The sequence below is a fragment of the Sander lucioperca genome, chromosome 24 (assembly GCF_008315115.2).
Source record: "Sander lucioperca isolate FBNREF2018 chromosome 24, SLUC_FBN_1.2, whole genome shotgun sequence".
Classification (NCBI taxonomy): Eukaryota; Metazoa; Chordata; class Actinopteri; order Perciformes; family Percidae; genus Sander; species Sander lucioperca.
In genome coordinates, this window is record NC_050196.1 from 5,507,663 (window position 1) to 5,532,662 (window position 25,000).

Consider the following 25,000-nt stretch of genomic DNA (forward strand, 5'->3'; position numbering starts at 1 on the left):
CTTTTGAGGTGGATTTGGTAAACCCATTAGATAGAGGACATCAGAGTGTAACGCCTGTAACTTCCTTTTGTCAGTAGGGGGCGCTATGCTTATATCTCAATATTGATACATGTATCAATGTACATGTTTTCAGGCCAGGACCCTTATAAAGCCTGAGCAGGCCTGGGCAGATGGGACAATGTACAGTCTAGTTTCAAACTAGTTCCTGTTTGGCAAGGGAACACCAAAATTTGCCGCCCTGCTTTGCCCACACCGTATGATAAAGAAGGAAAAGCTTTGCAATTAAGCTTCCTCAAGGTCTTTCGATTATACTGACCAATTTTGAATTTTGAAGACAATTGGGTTAAATCTGTAGGAGGAGTTCGTTAAAGTAGTCTGCAATTAGTCAAAATCATCCATAATTTGCACATTAAGTTTAATATAGCTTGACGTCCTGTTGGGTTTAGAGTATGGCTCCAAGAGGCTTTTTTGTAAGTATGGACATGATACATATGCATACTAAATCTCAAATGTCTAGGTCAAACCCATGCAGGGGCTACTTCTTTGAAGTTTTGTAGGGGGCGCTATTGAGCCAATTTACCATAATCAAACCTGAGACCCATGTGATTCACTTCAGGACTGGACTAACACGTATGAAAGATTTGGGGCAGATAGGACGATATATGTTCGAGTTACAACAACTTTCTCTTTCATGATGTAACATCGAAGCTTGCTCTGCCTTCATGGCGACGTCCTCAGACAAAAAATCACAATCTTCAAATTGAAGCATCATCAAGGCTTTCCTGAACACGTCAGAGGTAGAACTGGTAAACCCATTAGGTAGAGGACATCAAAGTGTAACAATTGTAACTTCCTGTTGCCAGTAGGGGGCGCTATGATTATAACTCAATATTGACATGTAGATGTCTTCAAGCCAGGACGCTTATGGCGTTTTTCCACTACATGGTACCTGCTCGACTCAGCTCGACTCGCCTTTTTTGGTTTTCTATTATGATAAAAAGTACCTGGTACCTGCCAACAGGTACTTTTTTTAGTATCACCTCCGTCGAGGTTCCAAGCAAGCTGAGGCGATACCAAAAGGTGACGTGAAAACCTGCAGACTACTGATAGCTCGGAGAGAATCATCACTAATCACTGTCATCATTGCTAGCGACAGACGGGGGTGTCCTGAACAAACCCGCAATTTTTAAATAGTTTAGAGTTTTTTTGCTGCCTCAAGCTTCTTTTGAAACAAAATGTGTCTTCTGGCTGTGGCAACAGCCACATGCCGAGAATCAAAAACAACACACGTTCGACGTTCTGTGTGTGTGTCGCATTAGGTTGCGGCGTCACTATGACGACCAGCCACGCTCGCCTCACGCATGAGGCGGTACTAAATCTGCAATGGAAAAAGGAGGACGAGGCGAGTCGAGCAGGTACCATGTAGTGGAAAAACGCCATTATACAGCCTGAGCAGTAGATTGGACAATGTAGGTCTAGTTACTAACCACTTCCTGTTTCATGGCGAAACATGAAAAATCAACACCATGCCCCGCCCCCACTGGCGTTTGGTAAAAAGCTTAGCAATTTAGCTTCTCTAAGGTCTTTAGATTATAGACTATAGATAGATAGATAGATAGATAGATAGACTCTTTATTGTCATTATACAAGTGCATAAATACATATGCCTACCAAATGTCACACCTCTACGTGAAAGTTAAAGGAGGGGGCTTTAACTTTGAAAACTGATAGGAGTGCTATTGAGCCAATTTGCCAAGCCCAAGTCTGAGACCCATATCAGATCGCAATTTTTACCAAGTCTGATATGCGTACCAATTTCCGTGCGTTTTTGAGTAGCCCAAGCACCTCAAAACTGCGCTCAAACGCATAGAATAATAATAATCAAAAGAAAGGAAAAAAAGAGGAAAAAACATTTGAATTTCAATAGGGCCTTCACCTACCGACGTTGTCGGTGCTTGGACCCTAATAATACTACCCGAGGGGGAAAATGGGTCATTGCAACAAAGAATAGGACACAGACAAGAATAGAACAAATAGAAAGCACTGAAGACAGGGGAAGTGGAGTGTAGTATAAGACGGGCTAATGTATTAAATGTAGTTCTAGAAAGTTTTTCCTTTGATCCAAATGTTCCCTGACCATTTGAATCAATCCCAGCCCTACAGTATACCTTCATATGAACTTAAACTTTGATGTCTTTATTTTATATTGATGGTTTTCACATTTAATTTCATTAATGCCTTTTTTTAAATCTGTATTGAAAACATTCCCCTACTTGCTTTTCAGTTGGAGCAGAATCAGGCTTACTTTTAGACTTTTAGTTTATATATAAACTTTTTTCCACAATGTGACAAGTTCCTTTGTTGGTGTACAAAACTAGTGGATTTATACCAAAAATCCCAAAACATGTCAAACAACATCTTGTGTAGTAATGTTGAAATTCTTACAATTTATAAGCTACTTTTACTAACACTCAATAATTAGCTTGATTTTATAAGTCAAAAAGTTTTTGTAATAAGATGACACATTCTTCCAAAAATGAAATACCTGAATTTAGGATTACAATGCTTATTTGCAAAAGAACAGCGCTTAATTTTCTTTCCCAACCTGAACATGGTAGACCTTCCTGCGCAGCATCCTCAAAACTTTACTTTGGAATCCCAAAACTAGACGTCAAAAAGAAGAAGAATAAAAAGAAGACACATCATCTTCTGCTTCTTCTAGTCCCTCACGATCAGCTCCCAATGTGCCTTCATAAGAATGCCCTCTGTTAAAATGTGTGTGTGACAAAGAGAGACATTTTGAGATAAAGAGGAAGGGAGGAAGAGTTAGTCAGCCATAAAAGGGAGACAGAGTTGGAGGGTGTGAGTCAGAGTGAGTTTGAACAGCAGAGGGAGTGAGAAAGAGGGAGAAGGAGGAGAGTGGCAGATAGAACATTAAAGGATGATAAAACGATGAGTGTGCTCATTTTCCAATTAAACGTTATCTGCGTGTAGTGTTGTTTCCAGTGAGTGTGTGCGCTGCCTGAATGCTACGCTGTGTTGCCGTCCGCCAATATAATTGGACACAGAAGACTATCTCAACTCTGCATACAGTGCTGCTGTTGTACTGACAGAGCTGTGTGTGAGTGAGTGAGTGTTTGTGTGTGTGTGTGTGTGTGTGTGTGTGTGTGTGTGTGTGAAAAGTTAGTGTGTATTTGAAAATGAATTTCCAAAATGCTGCATGTGTGCTTGGGTGTTTCCTTCACAGTATGTACGTTGTGTGTGTGTGTGTGTGTGTGTGTGTGTGTGTGTGTGTGTGTGTGTGTGTGTGTGTGTGTGCGTGTGTGTGTGTGTGTATGCGGTGCATCATGCACATGCCACCAGAAAGTGCGTTTGGGTGCAGGGTGAGGGCGGAGGGTGAAAATATGTTCTCTCGCAGAACAGAGCCTTCCCTTCAACACCCACAATGCATTAGGGGGATTTTGCATTTGTCTGCCAGGCACTGACTGGCCAATGAGATCTCTCTATGCTGCCATGTCAGCATTCCTGTCATACCAGCCGGGGCAGAGAGTCAAGGAAGAGAGTCCTAAAGACCTAGGTCACAAACTGGAAATGTACTGGATGTCTGATAGATCTCACATGATAAAATGTTGCAATCATTAACATTTTCATTTTCTTGATCACTGCTGTGGACAGGAGTATGACATATTTCTGTTGGTGAAGTTTGAGTTTCTGTAGGTGATGCCGTTTTCTTTGTCCGTTCAATATCAGTGCTGATCTACCAAATTCTTCTACTTCTGTTCCAAATGAATCATTATTCCTGCAGCCACAAACATAAAATTGATCCCTTGCTTTGTTAAAGATCAACATAACATCTGGTAAAAACTCTGTTCTAAAAGCTGTCATGGATAGGGCATGAGGTTGAATGGCAATGGATGAATGGAAAAACAAATACTGTTATATACTTCCAATTAATCGCTCGTAAAATTGGTCTACTCAAGATATGGACATAGATAGCACTATCTAGTCAGTGTAACTATACATGTTGCAGGGAGAAATCGTATGCTGTCCTTTGGAAAATCATTCCTATAGTGGCCTCCAGCAAAAGGTCAATAATTCCAAATAAGAAAAGATTCCCACTGTGTTACAATGCAGCTGTTGCATGCACTGAATTCACTGTGTTGATTATGTATGCTTCAACTAGCAATGTTGTCTGTGAAGGTCTTAGCCTGGAAACATTTGAACAAAAGCTTCAATGACAATTAAAGCTGCAAGCAGCAATGAACGGGCCCTCGCACTCTGTGCACGTCGGTGGTGCTGTCGATGCGGCCGTGTATTTCCATGACCGTCGAACACTCCACGCAAGATTTAAAATGAATTCCCTCCAAATAGTGCATAGTGTTGGAAATAACATATTTCAAATTGTGCACCACTTCCTGTTTCCACTATGTGGTGCTAGAGAACACACTTGTTGCTTGGTGGTTTAAACCACATCATGTAAATTTCAGGTAAATGGAATGATTTTCGTCAGGGCTTACTTCCTGTTGCCAGTAGGTGGGGCTATGACTTTAACTCATTATTGACTTGTACATGCTCTCAGGCCTGTTCTCTTATCAAGCATCACAAATGTGGGGCAGATTGGACAGATTGTACACCTGAGTTATAAACAACTACGTGTTTTGTGGTGTTATATGGTCATTTGACACACAGCCACGCCCACATCGTTGAACGCAAGTGCAAAGGTTTCGCATTTTAGCTTTGGCAAGGTCTTCAGATTGTACTAACCAATTTTGATGTCGATCTGGTTAAGAGTAGTATGTTAAAGTAGTCAAAATCAATTGTCAAAATCATCCATATTTGCACATTAATTTGAATATTGCTGACGTCCTGTTGGGTTTAGGGTATGACTCTAAGAGGCTTTTTTTGTAAGTCTGGCCATGATACCATGCCAACAATATGCCAACAAAATTTCTTACATCTACATAAAACGCAATGCTGGGGCTACTTCTGTGAAAATTATGTAGGGGCGCTATTGAGCCAATTTACCATAAGCAAGCCTAAAACCCATGCAGATGTATTCAGGCCTCGACTGTCATCATGTATTAGCGGTTTGGGTCAGATTGGACAATGTACACTTAGCTGTTTTCTGGTGTTATATAGTAATTTGACACCTAGCCACGCCCACACCATATGATAAAAACAAAAAAGCTTCGCAATTTAGCTTTAATAAGGTCTTTAAATTATACTGACCAATTTTGAAGTCAATCAGGTTTCACCTGTGGAGTAGTTAGTTTGAACATGATACACATGCATACCAAATCTCATATGTCTAGACTACTTCTTTGAAATGTTGTAGGGGGCGCTTTTGAGCCAATTTACTATAATAAAGCCTGACCCGTGGATCACTTCAGGCCTAGACTAACATCATGTATGAAAGATTTGGGACAGATAGGACAATGTACGTTCGAGTTATAACAACTTACTGTTTCATCGAAGTTCGCTGTGCCGCCAGGGCGACACACTTCGACAAAAAATGTTTAAGCATCATCAAGGTCTTCAAGGAGAATTCCGGCCAATTTTTACGTTAATCTTGATCGCTATAGACCCTTTGCACGTAACGTCACGCTCCACTCGTGCGAATTATGAACGCCATGACGGACGGCAGAAGAGCTATGCTGTAGACGGACGGCAAGCTAAACTCGTACGTTTTCGTTCGTATTTGTGTTCTCACATTCACAATCTGCAGAGTAATCCTCACCAACACAAGCATGTGTATGTATTGCCTTTCTGTTTCAAATGAGTGATAAATAAAATTATCCTCAACCAGCTAGCTGCCGTGCTAACCAGCTGTTCCTGCTAACAGGATCAACACAATGATGACCCACATAACTAGCTAACATCGGTTATTCACTGACCTAGCTATGTATATCCAAAAAAGAAAGACGTTCCCTTGATCATTTAACTTAACACACATACAAAAATATCGGTTAAATTAAAGATGACATGGCACGGAAACTAGCTTCAAAAAGGCCAAAAAACAAGTTAATTGCGGGTCTGCGGAGCTCCTACCCCGGCTAGCTACAAAATAAACCCTAGATTGATGTCTTATCTTTGCCATTATGAGGTACCTCCCCCTGCCGTTAGCATAGCATCGCGTACCTGTAACCTAGCCAGCTACAAAGAACTGGTAAGCATCCAGACTTTTAAAAGCTTTGAGATCAGCACCAGTATATGGGGATACCCCGTTTACCACATAGTGTTACAGATCGTGTGGACTGAAGTCGGGCAGACTCGGTGATTTAATGAGGTCCGTGAAAATGAGGTAGGAAGAATTAAGGGTCGGTATCCAATCCTGCCATCTCCAACTTCTCCACATACTGCTCTTTGTGAGCACCTACCAGATGCCCTACCTCGACCGATAACGGCACGACAACTTGTTGTTCAATAGAAGAAGCCATAAAGCCATAAATACAGTTTATTTAGTGTTATATATTTCAAACTGATTGAAACTATGAAACTTCCCGCTCGTCTACTACTGTTTAGCCTGTGCTTCCGGCGTCCGTCATGGCGCCGTCACGTGGTCATGTGACGTGTTTACAAAGGGTCTATAGAGTATATGCGAGTACTTTCGATTGAAAAAACCCGACCTGGATCCGTCCTAGCAAACTGGAGTTGCTGCAGCTACCTCTATGAGCTTACACTGAGCTAAAACGGCAGTTGTCCGGGCAAGTTTTAGAGTGCCTTTGTGCCTCTTAACAGACAAAAAATGCAATTAATATGTCTGTGCAACATGAACAGAGCCCTAACGTGACAACAAGATGCGTTTTCAACTCAGACATTGTTTAAATTCACCTACCTTGTCTCGATCCTGCCGGTGGGTAGCTTGGCCTGTTAGCTGCTAGCTGTTAGCTGCTAGCTGCCGTCCGTGATAAGTGTGTTCAGCCAGGCTTTTGTGAAAATCATCACACGGCAGTTCCGTGTGTATTTTTAGCTCATCCATTTTGTGTGATCGATGATTTTCACAAAAGCCTGGCTGAACACACTTATCACGGACGGCAGCTAGCAGCTAACAGCTAGCAGCTAACAGGCCAAACTACCCACCGGCAGGATCGAGAAAAGGTAGGTGAATTTAAACAATGTCTGAGTTGAAAACTCATTTTTTGTCACGTTAGGGCCCTGTTCATGTTGCACAGACATATTAATTGCATGTTGTGTCTGTTAAGAGGCACAAAGGCACTCTAAAACTTTCCCCGACAACTGTCGTTTTAGCTCAGTGGAAGCTCATAGAGGTAGCTGCAGCAACTCCAGTTTACTAGGACCGATCCAGGTCGGGTTTTTTTCAATCGAAAGTACTCGCATATCTATAGCGATCAAGATTAACGTAAAAATTGGCCGGAATTCTCCTTTAAGGCTTTCCTGAACACTTTTGAGGTGGATCTGGTCAAGCGGTCAGTTAAAGTACGTCAAAATGTAACGACTGTAACTTTCTGTTGTATAGTAAAAAATAAAAAGCTTCGTAATTTAACTTTGCAAAGGTCTTTAGATTGTACTGACTAATTAATTTTGAAGTCAACTGGGTTAAATCTGTAGAAGGAGTTCGTTAAAGTACAACCCCTAAAAATTGTCAAAATCATCCAAAATATTTAAATTTATTTCAATATAGCGGACCTCCTGTTGGGTTTAGGGGGTGGCTCCTACAGGCTTTTTTGTATGTCTGGATATAATACATATGCCTCTCAAATTGCATGCCTCTACGAAAAAGTTAAAGAAGGGAGCTTTAACTTTTACTGGTAGGGGCACTATCGAGCCAATTTCACCCTGCCAAGGCCGAGATCCTAGCCTGGGTAAACCCTGACGAACTTACGGCAAATTTGAGATTTGCTCTGCAAGTCAGTCTGGCGAAGAGCCCATTCAAACCCATTTCCAATGTCCCCAAAATCGAGGCACCAATCACAACCGCTGAGGCAGGCTTTACACCAATTACAACCGTTGAAGCGGGCTTTACATGACGACGATAGCGCAGCGACGGTGAGCAGCTTTTTGTTTACATTCAACATGACGGCTACCGAAGCGCTATCCAATGCGCCCAGAGGCATTTGAGCGGCGTCCGTTGGTGACGCCCCTTTGGAAATAAACTGTCAACTAGAAAATGCATTTCCTGCGGAAAATGCGTGGGAATGCTGAATAGCTGAATTGCTAAAGCTAAACTGGTTGAATAGCTTAAATCAGTAAGAAGAAGTTGAAGTAGTGAGAATAGTTAAAAAAGTGGAAATCGGTAGAATGAGTATGAATTTCATTAAAAAGTTGAATAACGCCACTAATGTATTAAATAATTTATATGTTATATAATATTTTATTTGAAATTATGAATCAGTATGGAAAACTTACAAATGCTGTGAGAAACATTGATGAAAATGCAGAAATATGGAACAAATTGTTTGAAAAATCTCAAATGCATTGCACTACACGGCTGAAAAACTTGGAAGTTGGAAGCTGAACTGCACATAAGTTAAGAGCTGAAATACATTTTAGAAAAGCTGGAAGCTAAACTGTAATACTGTCAAAAGTGGAAGTTTCAATGAATTGACTAAGAAGACTTATTATCAGCCATATCCATTGCATAGAACAAACAAGCAGAAAGAGAGAGAGAGGAAAAGAGAGGAAAGATAAAAGGAGAGGAAAAAAGAGAAAAGGAAACAACTTCCTATCTATACATGTCAGTGGTAACACACCTTTGGAGCGAATATGGGTTAAGTGTTTACCTCACGGACACATTGATTGATGTACCTCAGTGTTAAAAAAAAAAGTCATAAAAAGCTTAATATTTTAAAAAGTATAAATAGTAGAAAAAAAGTTGAAGACGTCTCATCATTAGCTGAAAGAGCTGAACATTTTAAAAGTTGAATGGTTTTAATAGCTCAACGTATTCAGAAGTTACAGAGAGCCAAAAAACATACGGAAGAGGGAATAACAACAAGAAACAGAAACAGACAAACAGACAGAGACAGACAGACCGAGACAGAGAGAAACAACCAGAGAGACATGGACAGACAGAGAGAGACAGAGACAGGGAGAAACAGAAACAGACAGAGACAGAGAGAAACAAACAGACAGAGAGAGACAGAGACAGGGAGATACAGACAGAGACAGACAGACAGAGAGAAACAAACAGAGAAACAGAGAGAGACAGAGACAGGGAGAAACAGAAACAGACAGACAGAGACAGGGAGAAACAGAGACAGAGAGACAGAGACAGACAGAGACAGACAGAGAGATACAGAGAGAGACAGAGACAGAGAGACATAGACAGACAAAGAGAGACAGAGACAGACAGACAGAGAGAAACAAAAAAACAGACAGAGAGACAGAGAGAGACAGAGACAGGGAGAAACAGACAGACAGAGACAGGGAGAAACAGTGACAGAGACAGAGAGACAGAGACAGACAGAGAGAGACAGAGAGACAGAGACAGAGAGACATAGACAGACAGAGAGAGACAGATACAGGGAGAAACAGAAACAGACAGACAGACAGACAGAGAGAAACAGACAGAGAGACAGAGACAGGGAGAAACAGAAACAGACAGAAAAAGACAGGGAGAAACAGAGACAGAGAGACAGAGACAGACAGAGAAAGACAGAGAGAGAGAGAGAGACAGACAGCGAGAGACAGAGACAGACAGAGAGACAGAGAGAGAGACAGACAGAGACAGACAGACAGAGAGAAACAAACAGACAGACAGAGAGACAGAGAGAGACAGAGACAGGTAGAAACAGAAACAGACAGACAGAGACAGGGAGAAACAGAGATAGAGAGACAGAGACAGACAGAGAGAGACAGAGAGAGAGAGAGAGACAGAGAGAGACAGACAGAGACAGCGACAGACAGAGACAGACAGACAGAGAGAGAGACAGAGAGACAGACAGAGAGACAGAGAGAGACAGAGACAGTCAGACAGAAGTGGAACACTAAAGATGTAGACTAATGTTCATATTACTGCCTGTAGTATTCAATTCAACTGTCTGTGAAAGGGTTGTCATGGTAACGTATGACCAGTGAAAACACCCTTTGAAGTCTGTGATGAGATCTCTTTGATCTTTTATCAGGTTAACGACCGTGTCACCTGCTGAAACTGTCAGCTGTGCCAGACTGGAGCTATTCAAAGACACAGAGCAAGCTCTCAAATAAAGCCTCAGACTGCTAAAACGATAAGGGCTATCGGTGAAATGATGTAATCGTGACCACCACAAGGCCTTTGTGAACGTATTCATGTAAAATTTATGTTGATAAACTTAAAAATGTGGGCATATCAGCGATTTAAAAAAGTGGTTCGCTCTGCGTTTCGCTGGGAAATGTGGAGGACGTTTAACATGGCCGTGAATGGAAGGAGATGTGGAACTCTTGTTGTTTGGAAGCTCATTGAGCCAAAAGTATAAGGCGTATCGCATAACTGAGCACATTGGCTGAAACTAGACAAAAATACCTACGTTTTGATGTATAAATTGTGTATGACAAGTAGATATTGTGGGCGTGAGAGCAATTTATAGAGAGGGGACAAAGATATTTTTTTTTAAAGGTGCTGCACTCTAGCGATGACATCATCCACTCTGGCAGACGCAACACACACTCACTAGAAACGCAGAAAAATCCTGAAATGATCACTAAACTTAAACAGCTTTTTCACAAAAACTGTAAAAGATATCAAACTGAAAAGATATAGCCAGATACCTGAAGTTTTCGTGAACATTTTAAAGTGTGTTTGGTGTCTGTAGGTGAAAGTATGGAGGGGCTGAAAATTTTGGGAGCGGAAGAAGATTTGAAGGATTTGAAGCATGCTCTCATTGACTTCAATGTTAAAAAAAAGTCATAAAAAGCTTAATATTTTAAAAAGTATAAATAGTTGAAAAAAGGTTGAAGTCCCATCATTAGCTGAAAGAGCTGAACATTTTAAAAGTTGAATGGTTTTAATAGCTGAACGTATGCAGAAGTTACGGAGAGCCAAAAAAACGTACGGAATAAACAAAATGGCCGAAAGGAATAACAATAGTGGGAATGCTGTTGAACAGCATTCCCACTAATAAACCTTTCCCAGACCCACTCTCAGTTACAACTGAGAAGAGTCTGGTGTCAACTAGGCTACTGAGACCCATATCAGATCGCAATTTTCACCAAGTCTGACATGCATACTAATTTTCGTGCATTTTTGAGGAGCCCAAGCACCTCAAAATGTGCTCAAAGACATAAAATAATAAAAAGAAAAATCCTTTGGAATACAATAGGGCCTTTGGCCGGTGCTCGGCCAAAGGCCCCTAATAACAAGAAGAAGAAGAAACATTAGAATTTCAATAGGGCCTTCGCATAGACTGTATATAAGAATGGACCAACAGATCCCGTTGCTCTGGACGGAGACCAGTGAAGGCCGTTAGAAGCACTTTTCCGGTGAGCGCTGAGCGTTACTGCGCAGCCTCCAACTGAGAGAGACGACGTAAATGTGCCGTGAGCAACGTGTCTGAAAGTTGTAAGTCTTCTGGTAGCTGTGCCAAGAGAAATCTCAATCATTCCCAATCTTGCAGAGACGGAGAGCGTAGGTATATGTAAGGAGATAACATAGGCACAGGCTAATTACTGCTAACTAAAATGCTAGTTAACATTAGTAATTACACTTAAACAGCTAATGTGAGACGAAACTGCCTGCACGCTTCTCCTGTACTATACGGTAATTCCTCTACTATGTGACAGTAAGTCGCGTGGTTATGGCACAATTGTTAGCCTATTTTTACAAAAACGTCTGCTACGGAGCCATAACGTGAGGTACAAGGTAATGGAGCCTTTTATACATTGTCGTGTTTCTTTAGAAATAAACAATGGACAAATAGAGTCTTTAAAACGTTTCAGATGTAAAGTTGTTCGCTGTCAAAGTGGCGCCAAAATGAATGGCAGTCAATGGAATGCTAACGGGGGGTGATCGCTTTGTAGCATTAAAATGGCGCCATAGGAGGTTCGCGGTCTGAGGAGAAGCTTACCCCCTTGGGCCTTCGCCCCCGACAATGTTGGTGCTCAGGCCTTAATAATCAGAAGAAGACGACCATGAAGAAAAAACATTTGAATTTCAATTGTCGGGGCTTGGGCCCTAATAAAATTTGTCATAACACAATATATAACCAGGTCATTCAGTCACATCTTAAAAAGTGTGACCTCAAAATTCCTCAGTGGGTGGAGCTCTGCACACACTCCTGTGGAACAGGAATATATTACAGTGTGTCCTACCTTCCACTGTGCTAGCAAGTTCCTGGCTGCCTCCGGCTGCTCCTGCATTTTATCCTTGTTGGTGGCATCTATTAAAACATTGCAGGTCGTCTCAGCCTCCGTCAGCCAGTTGAGGAACTTCTCCAGGTCGAGGTAGAACTGCTGCAGTAGCTTCAGAGCTGCCTCCAGAGCCGCCTCTCTGTCCAAAACACTGGAGAGACACACATGAGGCACACATGACACGATTCCACCAGAGATATTACAGTCATCAATTAAAATCCCTATTGCAGACTATTCCAAGTGGCTGGATCAGAAAACACGAAGAAAATAAGTTTGCAAGAATATGATTGTTCTCCCAGAATGGCTTTATTAATAAAAATACACCAGTGACTCAATTGGCATACGCTCATAAATTCTAACATGTGGAGACACCATGCTTGGATGCATTAATGTAAAAAAACAAATCACCATAAAAGAGAACCAGTAAAAAGTTGGCAGCGACCAGCCTTCTCCTAGCTTCAAGAGAGAAACAGGATTTGTATTTGAAATAAAAACCTAACTTAATTCCCAGTTTCTTCACAAGGTTTTCAATATGTTGCTTACAGTTATAATCCTAAAGATTTTTTTATATCAAACCCCATTTTTAAAGCTGAGACTGCCTCTCCACCCCACACTGGTCCAACAGAGGAGCACCTTCTCTAAGAGGCTCCGACAGCTTCGATGTCGCACGGACCGCTACAAGAAATCATTCCTACCACAGGCAATTAAACTTTTTAACACTTCATCACTGAGTGTTAGATAAGACTCATAGACATCACAACTGCACTAAGTGCACCTTGCACAATAGGTTTATCTACAGCTTTCTCAATACTAGTTAAACAGTTGTACATTTTTATTCCCAACTTGTATATATTTTAAATTATTTGTTATATTATATCCTATTATTATTTCATGTGTATTGTATCCTATTATTTCATGTATATTCTGTATGTGTGCTGTGTCTGGTATTTTGCTGCTGCAACACTGGAATTTCCCATTTTTATGGGATCAATAAAAATCTATCTATCTATCTATCTATCTATCTATCTATCTATCTATCTAGACTGTTATAAATTCCATCAACAGATATACAAAACTACATTATCTGCATAACAATGAGTATATACATTAAGGCAATTTAAACTGAGCCCACTTACTTTCACACAGAGTCCAACATTCATATAATAAGCAACCTGTGCTTCAACAGAGAATGATCAACAGTAAGGCTTCCTTTCTTATTTCATCAGGAATGTGAGTGGCTCAAACCGTATCGATTGCATCTAGAATTAGTCTTTCTGTCTTGTGTTCAAACAAGTGGTATAATGGTGTTTATATACATTTAGTGTCTGTGTCATTACCGCCTGTTGATGTGTGTCCAGGTCGCCACCATGTTGTTGTTGACCTGGGTGACCTTGTGTGTGTCGTCATTGGCATACAGTGTTAGGAGTTTGTCAGCCAGTGCATTGGTTTCATCTACCTGACCCTGCCACTGCTCCAGCTCCTTTACAAAGAGCTGAGGAAAGATAAGTGTGAAGAAGGAAAGGAGAAAAAAAAAGAAGGAAATTGAAACAATTTTAAAATGTGATGATTCACTCTCACCATTTAAATGTCTTTTGAGTCACCCCCAGTACGAGTAATATATTTCTCACATGCTAGATGGAAAATGGTGTGTGCATCTTAATTATGAGTACTTATTATGCTAATTTAGACACAAAACATAATTTTTTGTTTAAGACATTTATGCAGTCAGTGACAGGATGTCCAACCCAACCTTCAGTTCGGCGTTTTGTTTCTTCAATGCTTCCACCGTGTATGTGATTTCCTGCCAGGACTCCAACCTCTCACTGGCCCGTTTGATGAGGTGATCCACTCCCTTCTTGGCATCCAGCCAATCAGTAGAGTCCTGCAGCATATTGTGGAGCTGCTTTGTCCTATCAGAGAGTTTGGTCTGAGAGTCTTCCCAGTGAGTCTGAAGCCTGTCAACTATAATGACAGAAAGAAAGAACAGCAAACTGTTTTAATATAATGTTCAAGATACTGCTTTGCTGTTTTTCTGTTTGATTTTTATGTAGCATGCATCTCTTAGCTGACATGTTTTTAATTGCTACCACAAAAAGATGTCAACGTGTGTATACCTACCCTTACCAGTGGTGAGACTTATAACATATAAAAAGCCCACTCAAAATGTCAAAGGCATAAATTATAATTGGACACTTGGGAGATATTTATTAAGGATTTGTGGCCCTTCTTTTCCTGGTAAAACACACAGGTAAAAAATAAAGTGTAAAAAGTAGAAAAGTGGCATTGCGGAAAAACTCCATCTTTGGGCTTATGAAATACCTATTTTAAAAGGATAATACTGTCTAATTCTATATCTGTTATATGGTCAACAAGACCAAACAGTATGTGTGTTTATTTTAATGAAGGAGCATGTCACCCCAGTGCAACAGTGTGGCTCACTGATTTTGGACAACGATGGAGCTCTATGACCGATAAACAAATAAGATATATCAGGCTTTGATACACTCACACTTCTTGTTAGTACATATATTTATTGTTAGTTTGGCTCTGCAAATTGTATTTGTTGACAAAAAATGTATTTATTTGAAAGGGTGTGCATACGACTAAAATGACACCATCATAACCACGACATGACACCATGAACATAGAAATTTCGAGATTAAAGCTATAGTGTGTAGTTTCTGTCGCCACCATGAGGAATTCTAAGTAATGACAACAAAACTGTCGGCACGTCCACATGATACAAGCCAACCTCGCGCGCTGCCCCCCACCCCTCTTCCACACAGTTGCTAGTAGCCAAGGAGGACACAGAGGATTAAAAAAACATGATGGACTCTTCAGAAGAGGTAATTTTTTGCGCGCGAAAGTCGCCGGACGACACAATATTCTGAACATAGCCATACTCATAGGCGTAAATCCCAGGGGGGTCAGGGGGGTCGGGAGAGAATGAGAAACATACTGGTAGTTGGATTCAATACAGTAAAGTTAGTTGTGGAATGTAGTAAGTAGGCTATTTTATTCACATTAACATCGGCTGAAGTTGTTATCCTTGGATCACATATAATGTTGCTCATCACAGCCACACATAGGCTACCTGTAGCCTGTTATAATTAAAAAGGTGGAGCTCGAGGCCAGCCTTTGAAAAAAGATGACGCATGCAGCTGTTACCTCGTTACCCAGTGTTTAAGATGGAGACGTTACCCAGAGTTTAAGATAGAGACTGGCAGAAACGGACGGTAGGCTGAGGGAGCTATAAGCAGAGCAAGAAGTTTTAAGTGATTCACAATTTTTCGTGGAGCTGTGTGAACTGTTTTCAACAGATTGGGGGGGACATTATTTTACAACAGTTTGATGCTGGTTGCACAAAATGTAACCAGCCGATCTGCCGTGCAAGGCTTGACAGTAAATGGGACTGTATTTATTTATTTTTATATTTTACATCATTACTCTAGTTAGAGATGCAGAGGGAACAGATACCTGCTGCCTTCAGATGGCTGTAAAGAGAATCACTGGTGTATAGCCTTCCTCTTGTTGGAATAATGATGTCAAAAAGTGTCTTCTCTTTAAGCAATATTCCAAATTCAGCATCTTTCAAATTCAAAGATGCTATTCAATCTTTTGCTTTCTAAACATGCCCAACGCCTTTTCATCTGTGTCCAAGGTGTGTCATATGTACATAATATGTAGATAAGGTACTGGTGTGCCACATGCACGATTCAACAGGTGAATAAGATTTAGGAGTTTAGGATCAAACCAGCCCTTATTTTTATTTTAACTTGTTTTACCAATGACATGAGGATGGATGTGTACATTTGTCTCATTGCTTACATTTGCTTTATTTGTTGAGAGATGTGGAAAATGTTAGTTTTAAGAGAAAACACCATTTTTCAAATGAGATGTGTGCGTGTGTGTGTGTGTGTGTGTGTGTGTGAGAGAGAGACATACTGCGTTCAGTGATAGCATTACGGGTCTCCTGGTTGCTGGTTTTGTTCTTCAGGTTCTGGGCTGCTGTGACTTGTCTCTCCAGGTGGGGGCGACGCTGGTCCAGCTCCTGTAGATACACCTAAAAACAAATCATAACAGACGTTATCTCAGGACAATTTACAGATAGAGAAGGTGTTGACCACACTCTATAATTTTATAGAGATCCAACAATTCCCCCAAGAGTAATTGCACTTAGTGTGGCGGAGGCGAGGAAACACTTCCTTTTAACAGGCAGAAACCTTGGACAGAACCTGACTCTACGTGGGCGGCCAGCTGCCTTGACCGGTTGAGCAGATAAAATGAATTATTATTATTATGGACACAAATATGATAAATCTGTTGGTCCAGTCCTACTTTCATGAAGCCCATTGAGTTCCCTGTTGTGCTGTAAATCTAGTTAATAGTAATCTCTGAGGTCCTGACCTTGAGAATGCTGATGTTGTCGTTGATGTCATCCAGGTCAGCCACTACCACACGCTTGTTCTGCACCATGTTATCCAGCATGGTCAGCCAATCGGTGAGCTCAGCCCAGGACTTGTTGAACTGAGCCAGCGCCGCAGATTCAGGCTGGGAACTTCCTGTCAAACTTTCATCTGACACACACACACACACACACAATGTTTAAATAATTTATTCATGTCCAGTTATAGACTGTTGTTGGGAGGATAAATATACAGAGAGGGTTCACACCTGAACAAAAACGTACATAAACCCACAAGTAAACTTGCAAACAGACCAGTGGGAGACCCCTGTCTAAATTTATCTTCCAGGACAATTTGCTCGGTGAAACAAACTAAAGGTACTGAGGGTTTATGAGAATATCAACATGAGGAGTTGTTTTTGTGCCTTAAACTCCATAATTCCCATAAGTAATAGGTGGAAAAAGTTTAATATTGCACTATATAAACCTCCCTGTTAGCTCAGAGTACAGAATTAGCTGCTAGCATCTAGCTAACAGAGCCTGGTCAGAGGCCTGGATTTTATTAAAATGGGATAGTTTGCACAGAAACTGGTGAAGAAGAAGCACAAGTTTTATGGTGAAACTGTGTGTTTATAGCTGTTTAATGAATACTAAAGTTAGCTTTTTTAATGTTTACATTTTTTTTAATGATAACATTGCTTGTGTGAGGGAGGGCTAAATAGTCAACTACAACTAAACTTGCCTGAATGCACCACAGTGTAATCATACAAGCATTATAGGCTACATCATCAGAGGTAATGTTACAGGCACCAAGATGAACATTTAACAGCATAGCCTGGCACGGCGGCCACATATTTAAACACACACACACACACACACACACACAAACACAGATATATACGCTATAGATAGAGGTACATCGGCACCAACATGCTCAGAAATATTAACTTAAAACCACATAAACCATGCACAAACAGAAACTGTGTGGCCTCGTAACATAGGCTATGGTTCATATACGTTTTTGGTCATTTAAAATATTTAAATTTCCTTTTCTAAATTCATAGGTGCAGGTACCTGTGTGCTTTGGCATAGAGGGGTGGATGTCGTCGTAGGAGAATAAAGTGCTGCTGATGGGGAAAGGGCTGAATTAACAGCCACGTAATGTTAAATTCTCTTTATAGTGTTTAAAGTCTTTATATACAGTCTATGGTCATTGCTTGGCACTTGTTGAGGAGAAACTTGTGGAGGAGTAGGTGTCTGGGTTGAAAATGATGGCTGAATTTGAGCTGAATTCTCTTCCTCCTGCTCCTTACAACGTCTTTTTGTGACAAACTGCTTTGTTTTGCCATGAGCAGAAAGCAGGCTTCTGTTCCTCTGTGCAATGTGTGGGCTGTGCACAAAGTGAAAGAGGAGGGGCTGCTCGCAGTCTGGTGTTTTTTAAATGCATTGCCACTCAAAAATTATGACATACCATCATCATCATCACATGGTAAACAAGAAGAAAGGTTGTGTAGTCAGACAATTTAAACAGTATTCATTGGTTGCTATTCACTGGATGATCATCAAAAAGGAAGCCTACGCGGCTGGAAAGCATCACTGCTACTAGCTGCTGTTTCTCACTGGAAATTCCATTGTCATTGTCAACTACCTAGAGTCGACAGACGTCTGTCAAAGTGTAGTATCGCATAGCTAGACTTATCTCTCTCAGCGCTGAAGTATGATCTGGCTACACCGCTTATCATTCTGGGATAGAGGAAAAAAAACTTTTGTTGCTTGTAAGCATTTCTTTAAACTAATCACAATGGTCTCAGGCGGCACAAAGCCCCGGATGCAGCGACGGTGCCCAGGCTTTATCCCAGCACTATACATCCAGGAAGCCAGACTAGTCAAAGTGTTGCTTGCAGTAAAAATTGTTTTATAAATGCGAGGATGATTGTCAAATATAAATGTACCTCTAAACAGTAATTTTACTGGTTTGTAACAAGGTGCTGTATTTGTAAATAGTGAAAATGCCCATATATTAGCTATCAAAACATTGTGGCAATTAGTTTTTTAACCCCTGCTTTAAATGCATCCTCTGTTGTTTGTAAAAGGGAATTCTGTCTTTAGCTCAGTCCCATGGTGTTGGTAGGATTGATTTATGTGTTGAGCATTGTATAAAATAGAATTATAAAAAAGGATACACACAATTAGTAGTCTAGAATTAGAACATAGCTTTTAAAAATGATGGATTTTGTTTAAACAATATTTTCATTAAAAATCTTTGATCAAATATGTATTGTATGTTGAAGATATTTAAACCTCTGTTCTAAAATTAACCTAACCTCAGATCTAGCCCTAACTCTAATCTTAAATCCTCTGAAGTTGCATCATCAAGGTTAAGGCTGGCTAAAATATCCATACTACCCAAAATATAATTCTTTCTTGCACTCAGAGCTCTCTAACACACATTGACATACATGCCAACTGACACACCCACTGAAGAAAATTAGGTCTTACTGGCTTTTTTGGCTACTAGCAGATCAGCCATCCTCTCCTTATGCTGCCGCACCAGCTCCAGGATCACAGTCCAGTCTTCCCTTAGCTTGACATACTTCACCTGTCACACACACACACACACACACACACACACACACACACACACACACATACACACACACACACACACACACACATACACAAAATCATTCCATGTTGACAACAAAGTTCACAGATAATCACAGAAGAATCACAGTAGATCAAGTTGTACAGATGCGTTCTTTGATATGGCAACATCAGTTGGTGGAATATGAAAAAGCATATATGCTGCAAGAATGCTGTTCCTTTCAATAGATAAATCATTGACGGATTGTTTGATTTCCTCACCTTGTCTGGTTGGCTAGGACGACTGTCCTTGTACAGTTGATCAGCTCGCTCCAAAACCAACTCCACTTCTGGCTGCTTGACTTGCACTTCCTCAATGAGCTGAAGAAACAAACGGAGAGACAAAACAAATGTTGAATATAGTATGTAAAAGGTTTTGTTCAAAAGGACCAGGACTTGCTTTTTGAAATTCTGCATTTCCAAATCTGGCAGTAGGCTATATGTAATTGGAAAAACTAATTTTAGCCAATTTGGGCTTGAATGTTATGGTAATGTGTGTGTGTGTCTGTCTGTCCTACCCTTGGTGGTGGCTCCTCAGGGCTGTGCTCTAGCTTGGCCCTGGTGCTGGACGCCCAGGCCGAGAGGACGTCCAGCTGACCCTGAAACTTCTCCAGCTCCCTCAGCAGACCCTCAATCTCCAGCTGACGCTCAGGCAGAGCCTTGGACACCTAAAGAAAGACATGCTGTGATTTATCAGTTATGTGCACCGGTAACACTTTATGATAATGGTACATGAATTATCATGAATTCTTGCATGAAAAAGCATGCATTCATTAATTTAGTACTTCCTGAACTATCAGTAATGTACAAGGATTAATAGTATCTCATGTATGACTTGAATTGACAAATGCAACAACAATAAATTAATTAATGCATCAATTAAGGTATTTGAATCATCATGACTTCTGATTTATTAATGATGTTCATGTCTTCTTCAAAAAAACTGACCAGTCCCAGCAGTTTACATATATTCTTAAAAAATTGAATTGTTGTTATCATTGTTAACTAAACATTACTTCTTCATAACTTCATCATGTTTGTGGCCCTTCAAATAAAGTGCTGACCTGGTCCATAGCTAGCTTGGTGCTTAGTGTGTAGGCTACATGAGAGAGTAACGGTGAATGCGCTCAGAGCAGACAGCTGTCGGCTATCAGAGCAGAGAATACATCAGCAGTTTATTTGTTAAGTGGTAGTAAATGTACAGTGTAGGTTTCCATTTGTCTCTGAATAAATTCTCCAGAAAGAAAGTTTCCGTGTCTTGCTTCTCAACATCACAACAAAACAAAAAGAGCCGCGGCAGTAGGGGAGAGCAGCAGTCAGCTGAAAAAACTCCGACACAGAGAGAGGAGACGAGAGGACGGGGAAGCCTGTCTACAAACCAATCAATTATAAGTATCTGGAGACGCAGCTCACGTATGTGATGACGGCAGGACGTAGTTTTGTCACGTTTAGATCTTTAGTGCGCTTGCATAACTGCAGTGTGAAACCAAAACTTACCGGATCAAATGTATACAATGTAACAAAAACATGAACCTTGGTCCGGACCTTGGTTCGGACTTTCATGTGTGAAAACACCCTTAAACAGTAACGCCTGAGAACAATGCAAATCCAAGTAGGATATTTATGAATTTTACTTTTTACAAACTTCTAAGTGTCTGAACACAAGAAATGTCTTGACATTTTTATTTTATTTGAGGGGGTCACAAAGATTGGGACATATGCCACCATTAATCACATCTTATTTATCAATGATGACCAGGCCAGCACTTTATTTGAAGGGCCACAAACATGATGAAGTAATGAAAAAGTAATATTTAGTTAATCATGATTACAACACTATTCAGTTTCTTTAGCATGTCGCTTTAAAAATAGAAAAATAGATAAAGTAACAAAAATAGATATATTTTTATCTGCTAAATGCTTCACTATCAACATGTTCACCAGCTAGTCTCTAACTGTGTCTGTCTGATGTTTGGTGCAGCTACAAAACATAATGATGTAGATGGTTTGATTTTATAGATTTTATATTATTATAATGCTGTATTATTATGTGAACAGCTTATGAGGACTTATTACTTATTACTGTCAATGTAACCATGTAATTTATTGTATAATTTGGGGAGGTGGTGGACTTGGAGGGGGGGAGCATACTGTGAATGATGTCTTGTTGAGTTTGTTTATTTTTGTGATGTCTTTCTTTTTATATGTGTTATTGTGTAATGTCATGTTTTGAGCATGTATGGCTCTGGTTGTTATTTTCAGACAGTGATTGAAAGGACCTCCTTGAAAATGAGATGGTACTCAAGGGGCTATCCAAAATAAAGAAAGAAAGAAAGAAATAGCCTGGTGCAGCTTTGTTCTGATGAGAAATATGAATATTTACAAAATGCTGGAGTGCTGTTAGTTGTAGTATTCACAGAGGATGCTGCTGACCTGAGCCCAGCGAGTGTTGATAACCCTGATGTCTTTCTGTCTGTCAGCAGGAAGTGTTATCTGTTTGTGTCTGGAGTTCAGGTCCTCCATCACCATCTTCTTGGCAGGAAGCTCCTCCACACGCGCCTAACACACATACACACATATACACACACACACACACACACACACACACACACACACACAAGTCTGAATTTAATAAAAATCATTAAAGCAGCGCAATGTAAGACACAAGCTCTTTCAATCTAATTATGTAAACTCACATCCAAATACACGTACACACACACTAACAAAAAAGTGTTTTCATGGTTGAATTTCAGAATGACATATTATAGCATCTCATTGGAAACCATAAAACCCTCTCAATGACATTAAACAAACCAACACGCACACGCACACGCACACGCGCGCGCGCACACACACGCACGCGCGCGCGCACACACACACACACACACACACACAAGAGATGCACATTATAACTGCTGTGATGTGTCTCGATGGTACCTGGACTTTGCCCAGAGTGTCTCTGATGTGCTGTGGCTCTGCAGGCTGCAAAGGGATGTCAAGGATGCACTCTGCTTTCTCCAACCAGCCCAGCATGGAGCCCATGTTCTCCTGCAGCTCTGCAGTCACCGTGTGTGCCTCTGCAGACCTGCACGAGTCGAGGGCGACAGCAAAAAAAAAAAGAGGGAAGGAGGGTGAGACATGTTCGCAAGACAGGAATAGCCCCATGAAGTCCTGATGACACAGTTTGATAACACACACAACAGAGTGGGTCTCACTTTCACCCCAGGAGTTAAAAGGTAACTTTGGTATTTTTTAAACTGGACCCTATTTTCCCATGTTTTTGTGTCGGGAATGAAAAAAAAAATTTGAAATTGAAATTTTGTCAATTTACGTCCACTAAAAGTGCTTGTTTTGGCACTGACATGCAGATTATTATGTTAAGTGTCTGACAACATGGAGAGGTTTCCTACAGAGGTCAACCTTTTTGTTAAAGAGTAAGAACCTGTTTGATTAAAATGAAACAGCCCTGAAATTGCTATCTCGAAACCCACCAGATTTCATTTAAATAAATTGAAATTTTATTATCGTAAGAACAACACTTCTTTAAAAGTCGACAGAAACAAAATAAAACTATCAAAAGCCTTCTTGGTTCATTTTTCCACTGTTGCAAATATTACCACTCTGGTTTGGTTGAAATAAACCCTTAATTCACCCATTTTCATGTGAAAATATACTGGCTCTATACACGCTAAAAGTACTGTTTATTTAAATGGAGTCTGGTGAGCCTGGCAATGGCGATTTTGGGGCTGATTTTGTTTAAAAAAAAAAAGGATCTTACTCTTTAACAAAACGGTCTATCTCTGTAGGAATCCTTTCCATAACGTTGTCAGACAAGTAGAATAATATTCTGAACCTGTCAGTGGCAAAAACAGCACTTTTAGTGGAAGGAAATTGATGCTGTGCATTTAGCCTCTTGCAATGGTTCTCAAAGTGGGGTCCAGGGACCCCCAGGGGTCCTTGAGGGGGTTCCAGGGGGTCCCCAGCAAAAAGTGAAATAACTTATTTTCACTATAATTACATCTATAATTAACACAATGTTTCATAGATTCTTAATATATCCTTATTCATAGACTTTCTGTAATAAAACATCTAAAAGCAAAAATCCTATCAGATGGGGAGCCTTGGACAAAATCTAATCAAATGGGGGTCCGTGGTCTAGTTTCTGTCAGTTTAGGGGTCCTTGATGTCAAAAAGTTTGAGAACCACTGCCCTATAGGATACATTGCAGCCCGGTTCGCGGCTGCCGGTTACAACGTTATGGCTCAATGCTGGACTAATTTGTTCACATTAGTCACTTAGTACGGAAGCGTATTACATCCACCATAAAAAAATAAATGTAGACACCTTATCTCGTAATATTGAGAAAATAACTCATAATTTTGAGAAAAGATCTCGTAATTACAAAATCCTGATCTCGTAATTTTTAGAAAAGATCTCATAATTATGAGTTCCTATCTCGTAATTTTGAAAACAGATCTCATAATTATGAGTTCTACAGATCTCGTAATTTTGAGAACAGATCTCGTAATTATGATATAATTTTAAACACCTAGAAGGCGGCATATCTAGTTGTCAGTAGGCCATGGCTCAGTGATCAATTGTACCACCGAGAGGTAACATTAAATTCAGCTGGGTTAAGTTAGCGTGATACTTCTAATGTAACTTTATAGTATTAGTTAATGGACATCGGAACTACCGCAAAGTACAAATACATTTATCTCAAAATTATGCCTGCCAGTTATTTTCTCAATATTACGAGATAAGGTGTCTACATTTTTTTTTCTATGGTGAATGTAATACACTTCCGTAACTTAGACACCAATGCATGGCGAAATAGGGTCCAGGTTAAAAAATACCAAAATTACACACACAAATTTTTTTTTTGCAAAATTAAAATTTTTTACAATTACAAAAATCAAATAAAACTTAATATTCTAAATAGATATTTATATTTAGCATCGCTGCGCTCCCCCTGTTATAACTCCCTGCCCCCTCTAGGGGAGCGCCGCCCAGTTTGGGAACCACAGATTTAAAGGCACCTTGTTGTGTTTTTTTACGACAAAGTTACTATTACAATGACCTACAGAGACAAATTAAAAGAAAATTATTCCTGAAGTACTGTCAGGGACATTTGAAAGTAAGACAAACAACCGATTACCCATGACCAGCAGCCACACACTCACACACATACACACCTCCTCTTGCGCTCATTGAGCTGCTTGCAGACGTTAGCCCAGCGAGTGTTGAGTAATTTGAGCTGTGTTTGGAGCCGCGATGCATCGTCTGGTGTGCTCAACTGGCTGATGTCCTCTCCTACAGAGTTCACTCTGCACAAAACCACTTCCTGAAGAGGTACGGCCTCCGTCAGGTCCTGCACACACAGGCGCGCACGCACACACGCACACACACACACACACACACACACACACACACACAGACAGATTAGCCTTTTAATTGTTTGGTCTGTGTGGGATGTCATCAGGAACATGCTAGGAACTGACTTCTAGGAACATAACAAACAAACAAACAAACAATGGCGGTGTGTATGATACTGGCTGTCTTCTGTTCGGAAAAGCCTAAAAAAAAGAAAGAAAAAATTAATGTGACCTTTTCTCTGTTTCACAGTTTCACCTAGCAGGACCAACAACATCATTCCTTTTTCGCTTT

General features: G+C 40.4%; 1 protein-coding gene across 27 annotated transcripts in view; it reads right to left on the minus strand.

Annotated features, from left to right (window-relative positions):
• Positions 1-25,000, minus strand: part of dmd (dystrophin) — a 458,768-nt gene that overhangs the window by 127,809 nt on the left and 305,959 nt on the right. For 25 of the 27 annotated variants that reach the window (XM_035998529.1, XM_035998533.1, XM_035998526.1 and 22 more), the window contains 11 exons: positions 24,529-24,704; positions 22,271-22,418; positions 21,767-21,892; positions 19,852-20,001; positions 19,556-19,654; positions 19,190-19,289; positions 16,693-16,862; positions 16,231-16,348; positions 14,036-14,247; positions 13,623-13,777; positions 12,247-12,436 (listed from right to left, as the gene is read on the minus strand). In XM_035998529.1, coding sequence (XP_035854422.1) covers positions 12,247-12,436; positions 13,623-13,777; positions 14,036-14,247; positions 16,231-16,348; positions 16,693-16,862; positions 19,190-19,289; positions 19,556-19,654; positions 19,852-20,001; positions 21,767-21,892; positions 22,271-22,418; positions 24,529-24,704 — 1,644 coding nt within the window. Of the gene's footprint in view, positions 1-2,605; positions 2,665-12,246; positions 12,437-13,622; positions 13,778-14,035; positions 14,248-16,230; positions 16,349-16,692; positions 16,863-19,189; positions 19,290-19,555; positions 19,655-19,851; positions 20,002-21,766; positions 21,893-22,270; positions 22,419-24,528; positions 24,705-25,000 lie in introns of those variants that run through there. The other 2 variants (XM_035998547.1, XM_035998545.1) reach the window with 1 other exon arrangement.